Source organism: Atractosteus spatula, chromosome 11, assembly GCF_055471065.1.
Source record: "Atractosteus spatula isolate fAtrSpa1 chromosome 11, fAtrSpa1.hap1, whole genome shotgun sequence".
NCBI classification, from domain to species: domain Eukaryota; kingdom Metazoa; phylum Chordata; class Actinopteri; order Semionotiformes; family Lepisosteidae; genus Atractosteus; species Atractosteus spatula.
In genome coordinates this window covers 26,800,729-26,815,304 of record NC_142716.1, presented here as the reverse complement: position 1 = coordinate 26,815,304, position 14,576 = coordinate 26,800,729, and the positions used below count along the sequence as shown (strand labels likewise).

At 38.9% G+C, this 14,576-nt stretch overlaps 1 protein-coding gene across 1 annotated transcript; it reads right to left on the bottom strand.

Annotated features, from left to right (window-relative positions):
* Nucleotides 1-8,909: 8,909 nt before the first annotated feature.
* On the bottom strand, nucleotides 8,910-13,760 carry LOC148823755 (uncharacterized). Its single transcript, XM_088928118.1, has 4 exons — nucleotides 13,497-13,760; nucleotides 10,312-10,743; nucleotides 9,980-10,046; nucleotides 8,910-9,001 (listed from the first exon to the last, which is right to left on the bottom strand). The coding sequence occupies exons 1-4, from the start codon at nucleotides 13,758-13,760 to the stop codon at nucleotides 8,910-8,912; spliced, it is 855 nt and encodes a 284-aa protein (XP_088784244.1).
* Between the last annotated feature and the right edge of the window lie 816 nt (nucleotides 13,761-14,576).

The following is a 14,576-nucleotide window of genomic DNA, read 5'->3' as shown; positions in this document are numbered from 1 at the left end:
CACCACCTCCATGGGGTCAAGGCTCATCCCCAGCACAGTGCCAGCCTTCTTGATGAGTTTATTGAGCCTATTTGCATCTTTTGTCATGATGCTGCTGCCCCAGCACACCACAGCGTAGAAGATGGCCGCCGCCACCACTGATTCATAAAAAATGTGTAGCAGTGTTCCACACACACCAAAGGACCTGCGTCTCCTAAGAAAATAGAGTTGGCTCTGACCTTTCTTGTACAGGGCATCAGTGTTACCAGACCACTCCAGCTTATCATCCAGGTGTACCCCTAAGTACTTGTAGGAATGTATGCCCTCTATGGCCTCACCCTGGATGGAAACAGGGTTCAGCGGAGACTTATTCCTTGGAAAGTCAAAAATCATTTCTTTGGTCTTGCTGGTGTTAAGCTGGAGATGGTTAAGATGACACCACTCCACAAAACTGGTAATCAAGCTCCTATATTCCTCCTCCCTCCCCTCTCTAATACACCCCACAATTGCAGAGTCATCCGAAAACTTCTGCAGATGACATGTCTCAGAGTTATACCTGAAGTCAGAGGTGTAAAAGGTGAACAGGAATGGAGCAAGGACAGTCCCCTGTGGAGCCCCAGTACTGCTAACAATCTGTTCGGACACACAGCTCTGTAGCCGTACATACTGTGGCCTGCAGGTCAGATAGTCTAGAATCCAGGACAGCAGGGGAGTGTCCACCTGTGCCGCCCTTAGCTTATCTCTCAGTAAAGGTGGATGGATGGTGTTAAAGGCACTGGAGAAGTCAAAGAACATAACTCTCACAATGCTCCCCGTCTTCTCCAGGTGAGAGTTAGCTCTGTGTAGCAGATAGATGACTGCATCCTCCACTCCCAGGTGTGACCGATAGGCGAACTGCAGGGGGTCCAGTGCTGTACTCACCAGGGTTCTGAGGTGGTCCAGTACAAGCCTTTCCAGAGTTTTCATTATGTGTGATGTAAGTGCCACTGGTCTGTAGTCATTCAAGACTTTAAGGTGCCCCTTTCTGGGTACTGGCACCAGGCAAGATGTCTTCCAGAGCATCGGAACCAGTATACGTGGACAGTAGGTTTGTCAGAAATACAAAATGTTTGGAGACTACCAGGAGAAATAATGTCACAGGTGCAATGTAGTACTACAAGGAGGTACTGTAGATGGATTATGCTTATAATCACAACGTAGTTATACAAACAATTATCTAAGAAGACAGTTTCCAATTAAACCAGTTTAACTGTAATTCATTCTAACTTACCATTTCCTTTGTCCTTCAAAGTCAAAGAAGCCTGGTTTTGCTGTGTTACATGTTCCAACTTTGACCTGAAAAGTCAAACCAGACAGAATTTGAAATCTGAAAAAAAGTTTTATCACATACAATGAATTTACAGTTTCTCTTGCTAGAAAGCATCATCATAAAGTGCTTAACATATTTTAGTCCAAGCGGCAAACATTGTACTGTATCAAGATTATGAAAACAATGTTTGAGGTCATTCTGCAGGAAATACAGGACTGAATTTAAAAGTGGCAGTAAGAAGGTGAAAACTTTTTTTAAAAAACTTATTTTAAGCACTTTCTACAAATTTCAAGAATTAAGAGAAAGAAAAAATAAGCACTGAAGTGAACAAATATAACAATAATTATTCAAGGCAAAACTGGTTAAAGAATTTATTAAGCGATGTCGATCTCATGAAGCAGAGCAAGTCCTGAACTTCTATTCTGTACGTCACAAGAGCTTGCTGCCATCAGCAGCACGGAAATAGAACATTTTGAGATTATGCTCAAAATGAGAATGTGTCCTTGGAAACACAGTGTGTGGTGTCATTGCCTTTATCGTTGCTCATTTTATTCAATTTAAATAGGTCAGCATGTCTCAGATAGGCGTATTTGGCTCAAATAAGGATTAACGTTCAAATATGAATTTGCATTCACAGACTGGATTCACATCTTGTTACTGCTACTTCCAAATTCTCCAGACCAGAGCTGCTTTCCAATCTGATTCATACACATTTAGTAGCTTACAATCATAGTACTTATCCCTGTGTCACATGTTTTTATCATGCCAGTGAAAACTCTATTATTGGTGTCCACACAAGTATCTTTTAAAATGGCTGTGTAAAGTATTTATTTCTGCACTTTTATATATCTGATGTCACGCGAGAGTTTGTTTTCATTAACGATTTTTAAAGCACTTTCATATTCCTTACATTAAAATTGCGAATTTAAACAGGTATCATCCGAGTCTTCTGCCGATCAGATCTTGGTCCTAATAAGTCTTTGACTGACGACTTCAAGATGTCATGAGGAAATTGCTTCTTGCCAGTTGTTGTCTTGAAGATGTAAAGTGGGAACTTTCCCCCGTCACAGACTTCAAGAAAAGCAACAACAAGCCAACCCGTTGTTGCGCACAAATCGCGACTTCAGAAAAGTCGTTTTGTACACTTCTATTCAACGTTCGTCAGTTAAAACGATCCCTTGGGAAACTAGAAAATATTGCTAGTGGTTTCTCCATCCAAACGTACTCAGTACTTTATAAACACGAAGGTTATCCCTCATTGTCACCAACTACATGACAGCAACTGATTATGCACATGCTGAGTGCACATTTGTAAGGTTTCAAACTAATTGATCCTGAGCCCGAAAACACATCAAACACGCCTTTGCTTCAGTTTATTAAAGAGTTGCCAAAGGTTTGGGGTTGCTTTACCTGTTTATACCTGGCGTACAGGTAAAGCAGCTGTTCTCTGCTCGCTGTCTGCACCAGTCCACGGAGCCGCTCATCTGCCGCTTCAAACTCGGCTTCGAGCTCTGTCTCTTCCAGGCGATACCCCAGGTCACCAGCACCGCAACCTTCCTCCCCGAGACCCGTCTGAGTCCGAATCTGAACCACCGAGCGGCTCTCCTGTGTCTGGCCGAGCCGGGTCGGTACCTGAACCCGTAGCAGAGTCGGGGGAAGACGATGGAGAGCGAGACGCCATATTTGGAGTATGTGCTATAAATATAAATGTTATGATCGTAGTTTGTATTTCTCGAATAATCTAAATCGATCTCCAGGAACACAAATTATATTAAAATTACTCTCTCATGCAGACAGTACCAAGATGCTGGCTAATCGTTTCAGGACTTGTTGCTCACCGCGGGGAGGTCGGCAAGATGGCGACCAGTTCGCACGTGTTTTGTTAAGCGCTGAAAAATTTGGAGTCTTTTTCCCTTAAACTGTTGGTGAAAGGAGAAAATTTGCTTTGATTTGGATGTCTATGATTTTTGACTAACTTTATGTCAATTTTTGGAGAGTTTTAATTTTATTTCTAACCCAAAAAAAGTTAAAACTTGGATACGATTTTTTTTCTTTCCTCTGAATTGCACTACTGGAAAAAAAAACCCCGTTATTTTAGGATGGATTCGATCTCTGAAAAAAGCACTGGTGGAAAGAAGCGAAAAGAGAAGGACGTTTCGAAAATGCCGCGGTCTTCAGGAGGGCAGGTGCACCCTGCAGCAGGGGCGAGCGGCGGAGCCGGGGCGCCCCCGAGGCCGAGCACTCGTCCGCCCTCGACAGCGAGAGGAGCTCCGGAGAGACGCAGCTGGAACAGCTGCTCGACTCCGACTGAGACATTGAGCCCGACACTCCGGAAAAGCCCCTCATGAAGAGGATGAAAGACGAGCCGTCTCTGCTGGAAATGCAGAATAACATCGTGGTGCTTCTCTCCAGGAAGATTAATGAGAGAACAGATCATCTGGAGGCATTGATTCGAAACAACACGATGACAGTTGCTGCCTTACAAAAGTCAGTGGACTTCGCGTTGGAGGAGGTGAGAGACTTAAGATCAGATATGAAAGCAGTGAAGGAAGTGGTTAAAACAAATGCACACATACTGTTGTCAATCTTAGAACTAAAGAAATGTAAGAATGTGTTGCAAAGTTGTGATGAGGCAGGTAATGTGGTGGGGCAGTTTGGCTTGAGCAGTGTGTTGATGGTGGAGAAAAGATGTCTGGGATTGTTTTGGTGATTTTCAATGATGTGAGAGAAGTAGGTGGATCTAGCAGACTCTATAGTAACCTTATATTCAGATAAGTAATCTCTCCAAACCTGATAATGTACATGTAGGCCGGAAAGACGCCACCTACGCTCAAGTTTGCGAGAGGCTGCCTTCGTGGATCGCAGATGGTCATTGTACCAGGGGGCAGGGCGTCAGGGGTTTTCGTGATTTGACAAAACGAAAGGCTATTTTTTTTGTACTGCAAGAGGTTTAATGCAGATTTTTATTTTTTACAAGAGACGCACGCTTGTTCTTCGGATTTGAATTTTTGGAAGAGTCAATGGGGGAGTGATGTCTGGTTATCATTTGGTAGTAATCATTCTGCGGGGGTTGCAATATTAAAGGGTAAATTTAAAGGTAAAATTATTAGTGGTAGAGTTCATCATTTGGGCAGATGGATAATTCTTGTAGTGGCTCTTAATGGGAAAATGTTTTTGCTGGGGAATATATATGCTTTTAATAATGAACAATATAGCAGAGACTTGTTTCTTGAAGTTGAAGAAGAAGTGAATAAGGTGAAGGACAAGTTCCAGGATATTGAAATTATTTTAGGGGGTGATTTTAACACAGTCTTTGATGTTAAGTTGGATAGATACCCTGTACCTGCTAGATCTCCCCCTCCTGATATGGAGTTGCACAGGTTATGTCAAGGCTTAGGAATTAGTGATATATGGAGATGTAAACATCCAGGACTAAAGGAGTTCACGTGGTGTAACAAGGACAGATCTAAACAATCAAGAATAGATTTTTGGTTAAGTTCAAATGCATTAGAAGGACAGATTAACAAGGTTTCTATTGAACCATCAGTACTATCTGACCATAAAGCAATTTATCTTTCTGTTAACTTGAGTAACAATGAGGATTCTAAAGTCCCTAAGACTTATTGGAAACTCAATAATATGATTTTGGAAAATGACAGCTTTAAAATGGAAATGAAGGAAATTATACAAACATATTGGAGGCGAGCTCAATTAACAAATTCATATAGCCAAAACTGGGAATTTATGAAGTATAAGATAAGATTGATTGCTATAAAAAGAAGTAAAGAAGCTGTCCGCTCTAATAAAATAAAGGAAGAGGAAGTTATTAAGGCAATTTGTGATCTTACTGATGACAGCAATACTGATCAAACAGATGTTTGTAAATTAATTGGACTGCAAGCTGAACTGGATGAACTATACATAGAAAAAGCAAAAGGAGCTTTTGTTAGATCCAGGAGACGATGGTTGGAGGAAGGCGAAAAAAACTCAAAATACTTCTATAATTTGGAAAAAAAGAATGGAGATTATACATCTCTTAGTAAACTTAACATAGATGGCTGTGAAACTCAAAATCCTGTAGAAATTTCAAGATATGTATCAGATTTGTATGGTAAGTTATATACTAGTAAGGCATGTTCTACAGAAAAAATGTGTGATTTTCTGAACTCATTAAAAGAAGACTTTAAAACTATAGACGAAGGGTTTAAAGCCATCTGTGATAAAGAGATATCCATCTTTGAAATTAAGAAAGTTATTAATAAGCTCAAGGTTAACAAATCTCCTGGTAATGATGGCCTTACCACTGGATTTTATAAGACCTTTCGAGATGATTTGGCTGAATTTCTTCTTCTGGTGTTTAAGGAGTCAATTGACAAGGGAGTCTTACCAACCTCGATGACTCAGGGCTTAATAACCATAACTCCAAAACCAGATAAAGATCATTTGTTGATAGATAATTGGCGGCCTATCACTTTGATTAATAATGATGGAAAGATTCCTGCTTCTGTTTTTGCAGAGAGACTGAAAACAGGCCTTGACTCAATTATTGATGAGTCACAGTCGGGTTTCATGAAAGGAAGACATATATGTAATAATATTCGTTTGGTGTTGGACCTTGTAGACTATGGTGAACTTATTAGTCAGGATAGCTTTGTTCTATTTGTGGACTTTTATAAGGCTTTTGACACAATTGAACATTCTTTTATTTTTGAAACTCTAAATTTTTTTGGCTTTGGTGAGTATTTTCAAAAGGTAATTAGAATTTTGTACAATCAAGGTAACAGCTCTGTTAAATTGGCTCATGGAACTTCTCATAGATTTAGAATTGGTAGGGGAATTCGACAAGGATGTCCCATAAGCCCATTCTTATTCCTGCTGGTCACACAAGTTATGGCTATTCATATAAAACAAGATGTGTTTCAGGGTATTCAAATACAGGATAGAGAGATTAAGTGTTCCCAATTAGCTGATGACACAACGCTATTTTTAAGAAACCATGCAGAGATTGAGAAGGCAATTAAGTGTATAAATGTTTTTTCCTCTGTTTCTGGTCTTTCTCTTAATTTAAAAAAATGTGAACTGATGGCTCTTGGGAACTGTGATGTTTCATCTCTATGTAATATTCCTGTAAAAGATGTAGTTAAATATCTAGGTATGAAGATTTCCAAAAATCCAAAAATTAGAAATGATCTAAACTTTTCTCCAATTATGCATTCATTTGAAAAAAAACTTGACTTATGGTTGTTAAGAGACCTTTCTTTAAATGGTCGAATACTTTTGTCTAAATCTGAGGGTTTATCTAGATTAGTTTATGCTTCACTGGTTCTGGACGTACCACCTGCAACTATTAGGAAAATTGACTCCAAACTTTTCAAATTTATCTGGAGGAATAAACCCCATTATCTTAAAAGAGAAATGATTTGTCGTCCACAGGCAGAAGGGGGCTTAAATGCTTTAGACTTTAGGACATCTAATGCTATTTTTAAGATTAAATGGATACAAAACTATTTAGAAAATAAGCAAAGTATATGGCATATAATCCCCAATCTGATATTTCAAGAAGTAGGGGGTCTAGAGTTTTTACTAAAGTGTAACTTTGACATTGGAAAAATCCCCTTGAAACTTGCCAGTTTTCATAAACAAGTACTTCTGACGTGGTCACTTATGTATAAACATAACTTTTCCCCACATAGATTTACTATCTGGAACAACAAATATATAAAAATTAGAAATAAAACCTTATTTTTTGAAAACTGGGTCAAGAATGATATAATTTGGATTAAACAATTAATCAAGGCTAATGGTAAAATATATAGTTACACCGAGTTTGTTAATAGATACAATATTTCTATTACTTTGGATCAGTATTTTACTGTAATTAATGCGATTTCTGGGGAAATATGAACTCTTTTAAGGAGTTGTAATAGTAGTCCTTTAGAAACATTGGAAGAATTTACAGCTCATGTTAGACTACAAGGAAAGGATATTGTGAATTGTGGATGTAATAACCAATTTTTGAGATCCCTGTTAAAAAATGATAATTTACTTGCGACTACAATATATTGGAATTCTGCATTTGGAAAACGCATTGATTGGAGAAAAATTTGGATGATGCCCAATAAATATTGTATAACCAGTAAAATTAAGGAGGTTTCATACAAAATAATTCATCAAATTTACCCAGTTAAAACTCTTCTTACCCAACGATTTAAAATTAATATAGATGACAAATGTGTTTTTTGTGACAATAGCCCTGAAACTATTCAGCATTTGTTTTGGTTATGTCCCAGGGTAAAAATGTTCTGGACTAAGTTGCAGAATTATATTAAAAAAGAGACTAATATTGATATTTGTTTTGTTGAAAAAGATATTATGTTAAGTTTCAGCCCCAGTGAAAACAATAGAAAAATTTCGTTTGTAATAAATTTAATTATTATACTGGCACGTTATCACATACATAAAATGAAGTGGTCTGGGAGGTACCCTGTGTTTGAGTATTTTAAAATGGAAGTAAAGGGGTATTTGCAGACTATTTCGAAATGCAAAAATATGAAAGCGGTGCGGACATTATTTTTATTTAATTTGTTTAATCTTTTTTCATAACTTGAATTGATGTAGTAGTATGTACCCCTGATGCTATTTTTGTTTTGAATTGTTATATGTACTCTTGTTTGTGTTGTAATGTTTGTTCTTTTGTTAAGCATAAATAAAAATTTAAAAAAATTTAAAAGAAAAGCAAAAAAAAAAACTTGTTGCTCACCGCGGTCCGTTTACCGTTCGCTCCCCTAAGCGGTCCGAAGGGAAACCAAAGACGCAGAGTACATAAGTTCCTAGTTCTATATATACAGTATAGATGGAAAAAAGAAACGCAACATTTTCTGGAATGAGAATACTATAGTTATAGCTTATGTACTTTCACAAAAAGTTGTCAATTTGTTTTAAGCCCTCTGACCAGCAATACAGCTCGTGCAGTGAGGCATTGCAACTTGCCAATCACACAAAAGTTCATTAGGTGCACTTGTTGTTGCACAGTAGAACGTTGATAGTTCATCTGGCTTGCTTGGTTTTTCAGTAGCTAATTCAGTGGCTAAGTCATTCACGTAACTCGTCTAACCCTTTCTTCAAGGACATCAGGATATCGGCGTCCACATCATAGTTGGGTAGTTTGTTCCAGGCCCCAAACCCTTTGAATAAAAATATGCATTTCCCTGTTTGGTAGATTATTTAAACCTCTTATATTTAAAAAAATTCAAATAGTTTCCCCTAGTTCGTGTTTCACTACTCAATCTTATGAAGTGCACTACTGTAGGTCAGTAGCTTTGAGGATTTTGAATAGTTTGAATAGTTACTTGCTATAACTATGAATAGAATTATGAAGGCTAAGACTGTTTTATTTTTTTAATGGTGTAGTACACCAATAAGATATTTACAGACAACATTAAAACTAACAAACCATTTTGTGATTTAGTTGAAAAGTGTCTGGTCATGGATGTGGCAGTGTGCTCACCTATTTGAATAACACAACATTATACAAAAACATGAATGCAATTATTTTTATTTCAGAAACAGTAGATCAGCTAGGCAAATGAGGTTCCCATCATTAGAACTCCTTTTTTGATTCTTACAGGAAGGCTCTGGATAAAGCGGTCGACATCTTCGACAGCAAAGATGGTTTTTTTGGCATCTTCCTGGAGTTTGGAATTACAGGGATCCCTGGAAACACAGAGTGGTTTGACATGTCACTGTTCGAGTTTCTTTATTCCATGGCAGCGGGTCAGATAGACTTTGGATACAGTTCTTCCCAGCGGCATCTTAATGTCAGGTTTATTCAATAAGAAGCTATTTGATTAAAGGTGTGTGGTAATTTGGCTATTAGACAACTGTTTTTCAGTCATTTCAATCACATTCATAACTCTAATTCCTCTCATCTTCTATTGGACTATTCACCCCTGATCTGTACTATTACCTGTCCCTTAACCAGTTCAATACATGAATTTCCCTAAATGCCTATTGCCTTTAATTTAAGAAGAACACTATCAAAAGCATCTTTAAAATCTAATCATATCATTTTGTACGTTCTGCGTGTTTACTGCTGTGACTTGTTTGAAGAATTTTAACAAGTTGGTAAAGGAAGAATGACCTTTTCTAAAACCATATTGACTACTGCTAGGGTCTTCATATGAGCGATCCTGTTGTTTAGTTCTAAAGTGGTTTTCATAACTTTACTTGTAAAAGAAGTAAGACGTATTAGCTTATATCTTGTCATATAAGTCACATTTAGTCATATTTACTATACCGAGAGATACTGTAGAAGGGAATGAGGTAGGGCACTGAAAATGGAGAAAACAGAGTACTGTTGAAGAGCACTGCCAAAGATTGATGCACTGGACAATGGACTATTTAGAAGAAGAGAGATCAGGTAAGAGTAGAGCTGCACAGTTAACCACTAGATCAGAGTGGAGTTTAGAGTTCTGCCTCACCATTCCCATGGAGGTAGCAGTGTCAATAAAAAGTGACATTTGCAGAAGACTAAGGCCAATTTGTGTAAAAATCAGTTTGTTTTTAAAGGATTCTAAATTTAGGATGAATTCCCCCATTCTACATAAATTCCATCCAATGTCTAATTCTGAACCACACTGGTCACTAATGTGCTACACAAAATAAAATCACAGTCACAAACTAAATACTCACCATCTGGAGTGTTCTGAGGCTTGTTCCTACTGAATCTGTCCAAACTAAAAACTTCTTTTTTGAAGAACTATGAGCACACAAAGAAAACAATTAAGGAATATTTCTTCCACAGGTATTATAATTGAACTGTTACGTACTGTATTGATCTTGATAAATTTGTAGTCATTATTCATACAGAATATTCAGCATTGGCCACCATAGCAGTTGCTATTCTTGTTGATTGCAATTAATAGAAATGTCATTCTATTCCAATAATTTCTGTAGTGCTAATATTAAAAATACAATAATGCCCAAATTAATTAATAATTAAAGTTTGGGTAACTAATCCATACCTTGTGTTTTTGAGGCTTGTTGTACTCATCAGGCACTTTAAAAGGTCCAAAGCTTTCACAGCTCCCACGTCCACTGGATGTTCCCTGGGCTCTTAAGTTTTCCAAAGATGGATTTGTTTCATTCTGAATTCTGAAGTCTTTTGACCTATTACCCATGATCTTATGCTTTATCATGGAGCCAAACTTTTTCAAAGGATGTTTCTTGACTTTCTGGCTCACATTCACATCTTCATCCGGCGTATTAACTGCAAAGGGGATGTTGCTGAGCGAGAGAAGCCCTTCGCTCTCAGACGTTTTGGTCAGTTGCATTGGGGTCATGTAATGTTTTGCTATGTCAATGCGCAGACCACTCTTGCTTTGGGCTGGACTGACATTTTTGTCCTTATTAAGGCTGGGATTGTACACATACCAAGATGAGTGTCCAGGCAACTCCTGTCACAAAAAAACAAAAAGTTACAGTTCAGTGATTGTTGTTTCAGTTTTAGAAGTAAATCAAAACAAGTAACACTTCTCTTACGGAAAAAAAGATAAGGATTATGGGGTGTGTATATGATTTTAGCACTGACGTTAACACTAGAATAAAGGCAAACAATGAAATATAAAATAATCAGTTTAAAATAATCAGACATCAGTTTGGAAATGTAGACAATACTGTGAGCAAGTCTCTCTATAATAGCAATAACTCACCTGATTGCTTTTGTACTAATTTAATAAGAAAGTGATAAAGCTGAAATCCACAGACAGGTGAGTTTGGTACTGTACGTACGCTATGAACTGACAATAGGGATATTTCTGAGATGTTATACAATATTAGGGAAAACAAATCTGGATTTGTAGTTTTATTGCATTGTAAAGGAAAATGCACAACATAACTATAATCATATTTACAAAATGAGTTCCATCTTCCAGTACTTTCTACACAAATGTCTGTTAATTAGGTACAGAACAGGTCCATCCTACTTTGGTAAGAGAAATTTTTACAGGTTTGGAACTGTTGGTCATACCTCATCAACCACATCATGCGAAGAGGACTCCAGAAGTCGTGTTTTCATACTGTCTGGCCTCGAGGAGCTCTTCCTAGTCTTCTTAACTTTGTTCCCTGAAACCTTACACTGCTGTACTACTTCTTGATCCTGGACTCTTTGAGCCAAATAATCTCCAGGCTTCTCTGGGGTCTCAGAAGCAGAGCAACCTTTTTTCTTATTAGAACAAGGTGTCACACCAACAGCTTCTCCTAGGGAACGCGATGAGCAGGGCTTATCCATAGTGTCTTCTGGCTGGAAACTGTTTTCAAAAACACTTTGGACTGTTGGAGAAAAGCCCTTTGGAGACTTTTTCATAGAAGACTGTAGTTTTTTACTTCTGACTGTAGTTACATTTGTGTCCACAATTTTGTCCTGTGTGGACTCACTGGTTTTCTGAGAAATGAGAGATTGTGAAGATGGAATTGAACACCCGCTTCGTAAACCATGAATTGCAATAGTTTCTTTAGCCACACAACAGGCCATTTCCTTGATCATTTCTGGATTCTCTGAGGCAATTCCTACTTGTAACACTTTCTTGTTGCCATTGGATTCCATCAGTTTGCTGTAAACAGAGCTAACAGTTTTCTTGATGGCTTGCTGTGATGGAAAATGTCCTTCAGCCTTTGGTTCACTGATGGTTAGAGTGGAAACCTTTGACAATTCCTTCAGCGCATCTTTGGTGAGTTTCAGTGCCAGGTCCCTGACCTGAGACTCAGACAGCTCTTCCAATTCCCCAGAATAATCTTCTGGTTTGGGGAATCCAGGGCGAATTTTCAAAAGCAGTTTTGCAATGATATCTTTCAATACATCTATTCGACCAATAACAGGTGAAGGTTCTAACTGGTTCGTTTTGGTGCACATGAGCTGCTCAGTGCTCCGGGTTTCCATATCAATGGCAGCTTGAGGAGTACTGGACTCAGGGCTGGAACAGTTTAGCTGAATTTCCTTTAGCAGATTATCTGTGACTCCATGTACTATCTCAGAAGAAACAAGAGAAATTTCAGAAGACTGAGCACTGGGTGTTGCCTCTTTGTTGTGCTCACTAGTGATTCTAATATCACTCATCACCTCATCAACCTTCACATCATGCGAAGAGGACTCCAGAGGTTGTGTTTTCATACAGCCTGGCCTCGAGGAGCTCTTCTTAGTCTTCTTAACTGTCTTCCCTGATGCCTTACACTGCTGTACTCCTTCTACATCCTGGACTCTTTGAACCAGATAATCTCCAGGCTTCTCTGGGGTCTCAGAAGCTAAGCAATCTTTTTTCTTATTAGAACAAGGTGTCACACCAACAGCTTCTCCTAGGGAACGTGATGAGCAGGGCTTATCCATAGTGTCTTCTGGCTGGAAACTGTTTTCAAAACCACTTGGGACTGTTGGAGAAGAGCCTTTTGGAGACTTTGTCATAGAAGACTGTAGTTTTTTACTTCTGACTGTAGTTACGTTTGTATCAACAATTTTGTCCTGTGTGGACTCACTGGTTTTCTGAGAAATGAGAGATTGTGAAGATGGAATTGAATGCCCACTTCTTAAACCTTGAATTGCAATTGTTTCTTTAGCCACACGACAGGCCATTTCCTTTATCATTTCTGGATTCTCTGAGGCAATTCCTACTTGTAACACTTTCTTGTTGCCATTGGATTCCATCAGTTTGCTGTAAACAGAGCTAACAGTTTTCTTGATGGCTTGCTGTGATGGAAAATGTCCTTCAGCCTTTGGTTCACTGATGGTTAGAGTGGAAACCTTTGACAATTCCTTCAGCGCATCTTTGGTGAGTTTCAGTGCCAGGTCCCTGACCTGAGACTCGGACAGCTCTTCCACTTCCCCTGAATAATCTTCTGCTTTGGGGAATCCAGGGCGAATTTTCAAAAGCAGTTTTGCAATGATATCTTTCAATACATCTATTCGACCAATAACAGGTGAAGGTTCTAACTGGTTCGTTTTGGTGCACATGAGCTGCTCAGTGCTCCGGGTTTCCATATCAATGGCAGCTTGAGGAGTACTGGACTCAGGGCTGGAACAGTTTAGCTGAATTTCCTTTAGCAGATTATCTGTGACTCCATGTACTATTTCAGAAGAAAGAAGAGAAATTTCAGAAGACTGAGCACTGGGTGTTGCCTCTTTGTTGTGCTCACTAGTGATTCTAATATCACTCATCACCTCATCAACCTTCACATCATGCGAAGAGGACTCCAGAGGTTGTGTTTTCATACAGTCTGGCCTCGAGGAGCTCTTCTTAGTCTTCTTAACTGTCTTCCCTGATGCCTTACACTGCTGTACTCCTTCTACATCCTGGACTCTTTGAACCAGATAATCTCCAGGCTTGTCTGGGGTCTCAGAAGCTAAGCAATCTTTTTTCTTATTAGAACAAGGTGTCACACCAACAGCTTCTCCTAGGGAACGTGATGAGCAGGGCTTATCCATAGTGTCTTCTGGCTGGAAACTGTTTTCAAAACCACTTGGGACTGTTGGAGAAAAGCCTTTTGGAGACTTTGTCATAGAAGACTGCAGTTTTTTACTTCTGACTGTTCGACCAATAACAGGTGAAGGTTCTAACTGGTCCGTTTTGGTGTACATGAGCTGCTCAGTGCTCCGGGTTTCCATATCAATGGCAGCTTGAGGAGTACTGGACTCAGGGCTGGAACAGTTTAGCTGAATTTCCTTTAGCAGATTATTTGTGACTCCATGTACTATTTCAGAAGAAACAAGAGAAACTTCAGAAGACTGAGCACTGGGTGTTGCCTCTTTGTTGTGCTCACTAGTGATTCTAATATCACCCATCACCTCATCAACGATCTCACTTGCTTCTCTGCTAATACTGGTTTCTGGTGAAAGGGATGAACATCGGGAAGCTGAATGTGTCAGCTTGGAAATGTTGGTCACCATAGAGCTGATTATGGTTTTGACCACTGTCTCATTTCTGGAGGCTACAGCTTTCTGTAGAACTTGTTGGGATCCAGTTTGACACAGCAATTCATTGTGAACAGAGCTGGCAACCTGCTGAATCTTGTGTGGTTCATGAAACACATCATTATCCTGTTTCACAACTGTTATCTCCTGGTTTTCGGACAAGTCCTGCAACACACTGTCAAAGAGGTCCACAGCTATCTGACTCAGCAAAGACACAGACATCTTCCCTGGGATTTCTGTAGAAGTTTCCTCTTTTATCAAAGTAGGGTATATCTGTAATAGCAGCTGTGTTATGATGTTTTCCACAGTCTCAGTACACACTAAAGTCAT

Excerpts from the sequence above, each read along its gene's own strand:
- LOC148823755 (XM_088928118.1), bottom strand. The coding sequence starts at position 13,760 with ATGGATAAGCCCTGCTCATCACGTTCCCTAGGAGAAGCTGTTGGTGTG. Across the intron at positions 10,744-13,496 it reads ATGATGTGAAGGTTGATGAG|GAGTTGCCTGGACACTCATC; the intron begins GTGATGAGTGAT and ends TTTTTGTGACAG. Across the intron at positions 9,002-9,979 it reads GCCTCAGAACACTCCAGATG|GGATCCCTGTAATTCCAAAC; the intron begins GTGAGTATTTAG and ends CTGTGTTTCCAG.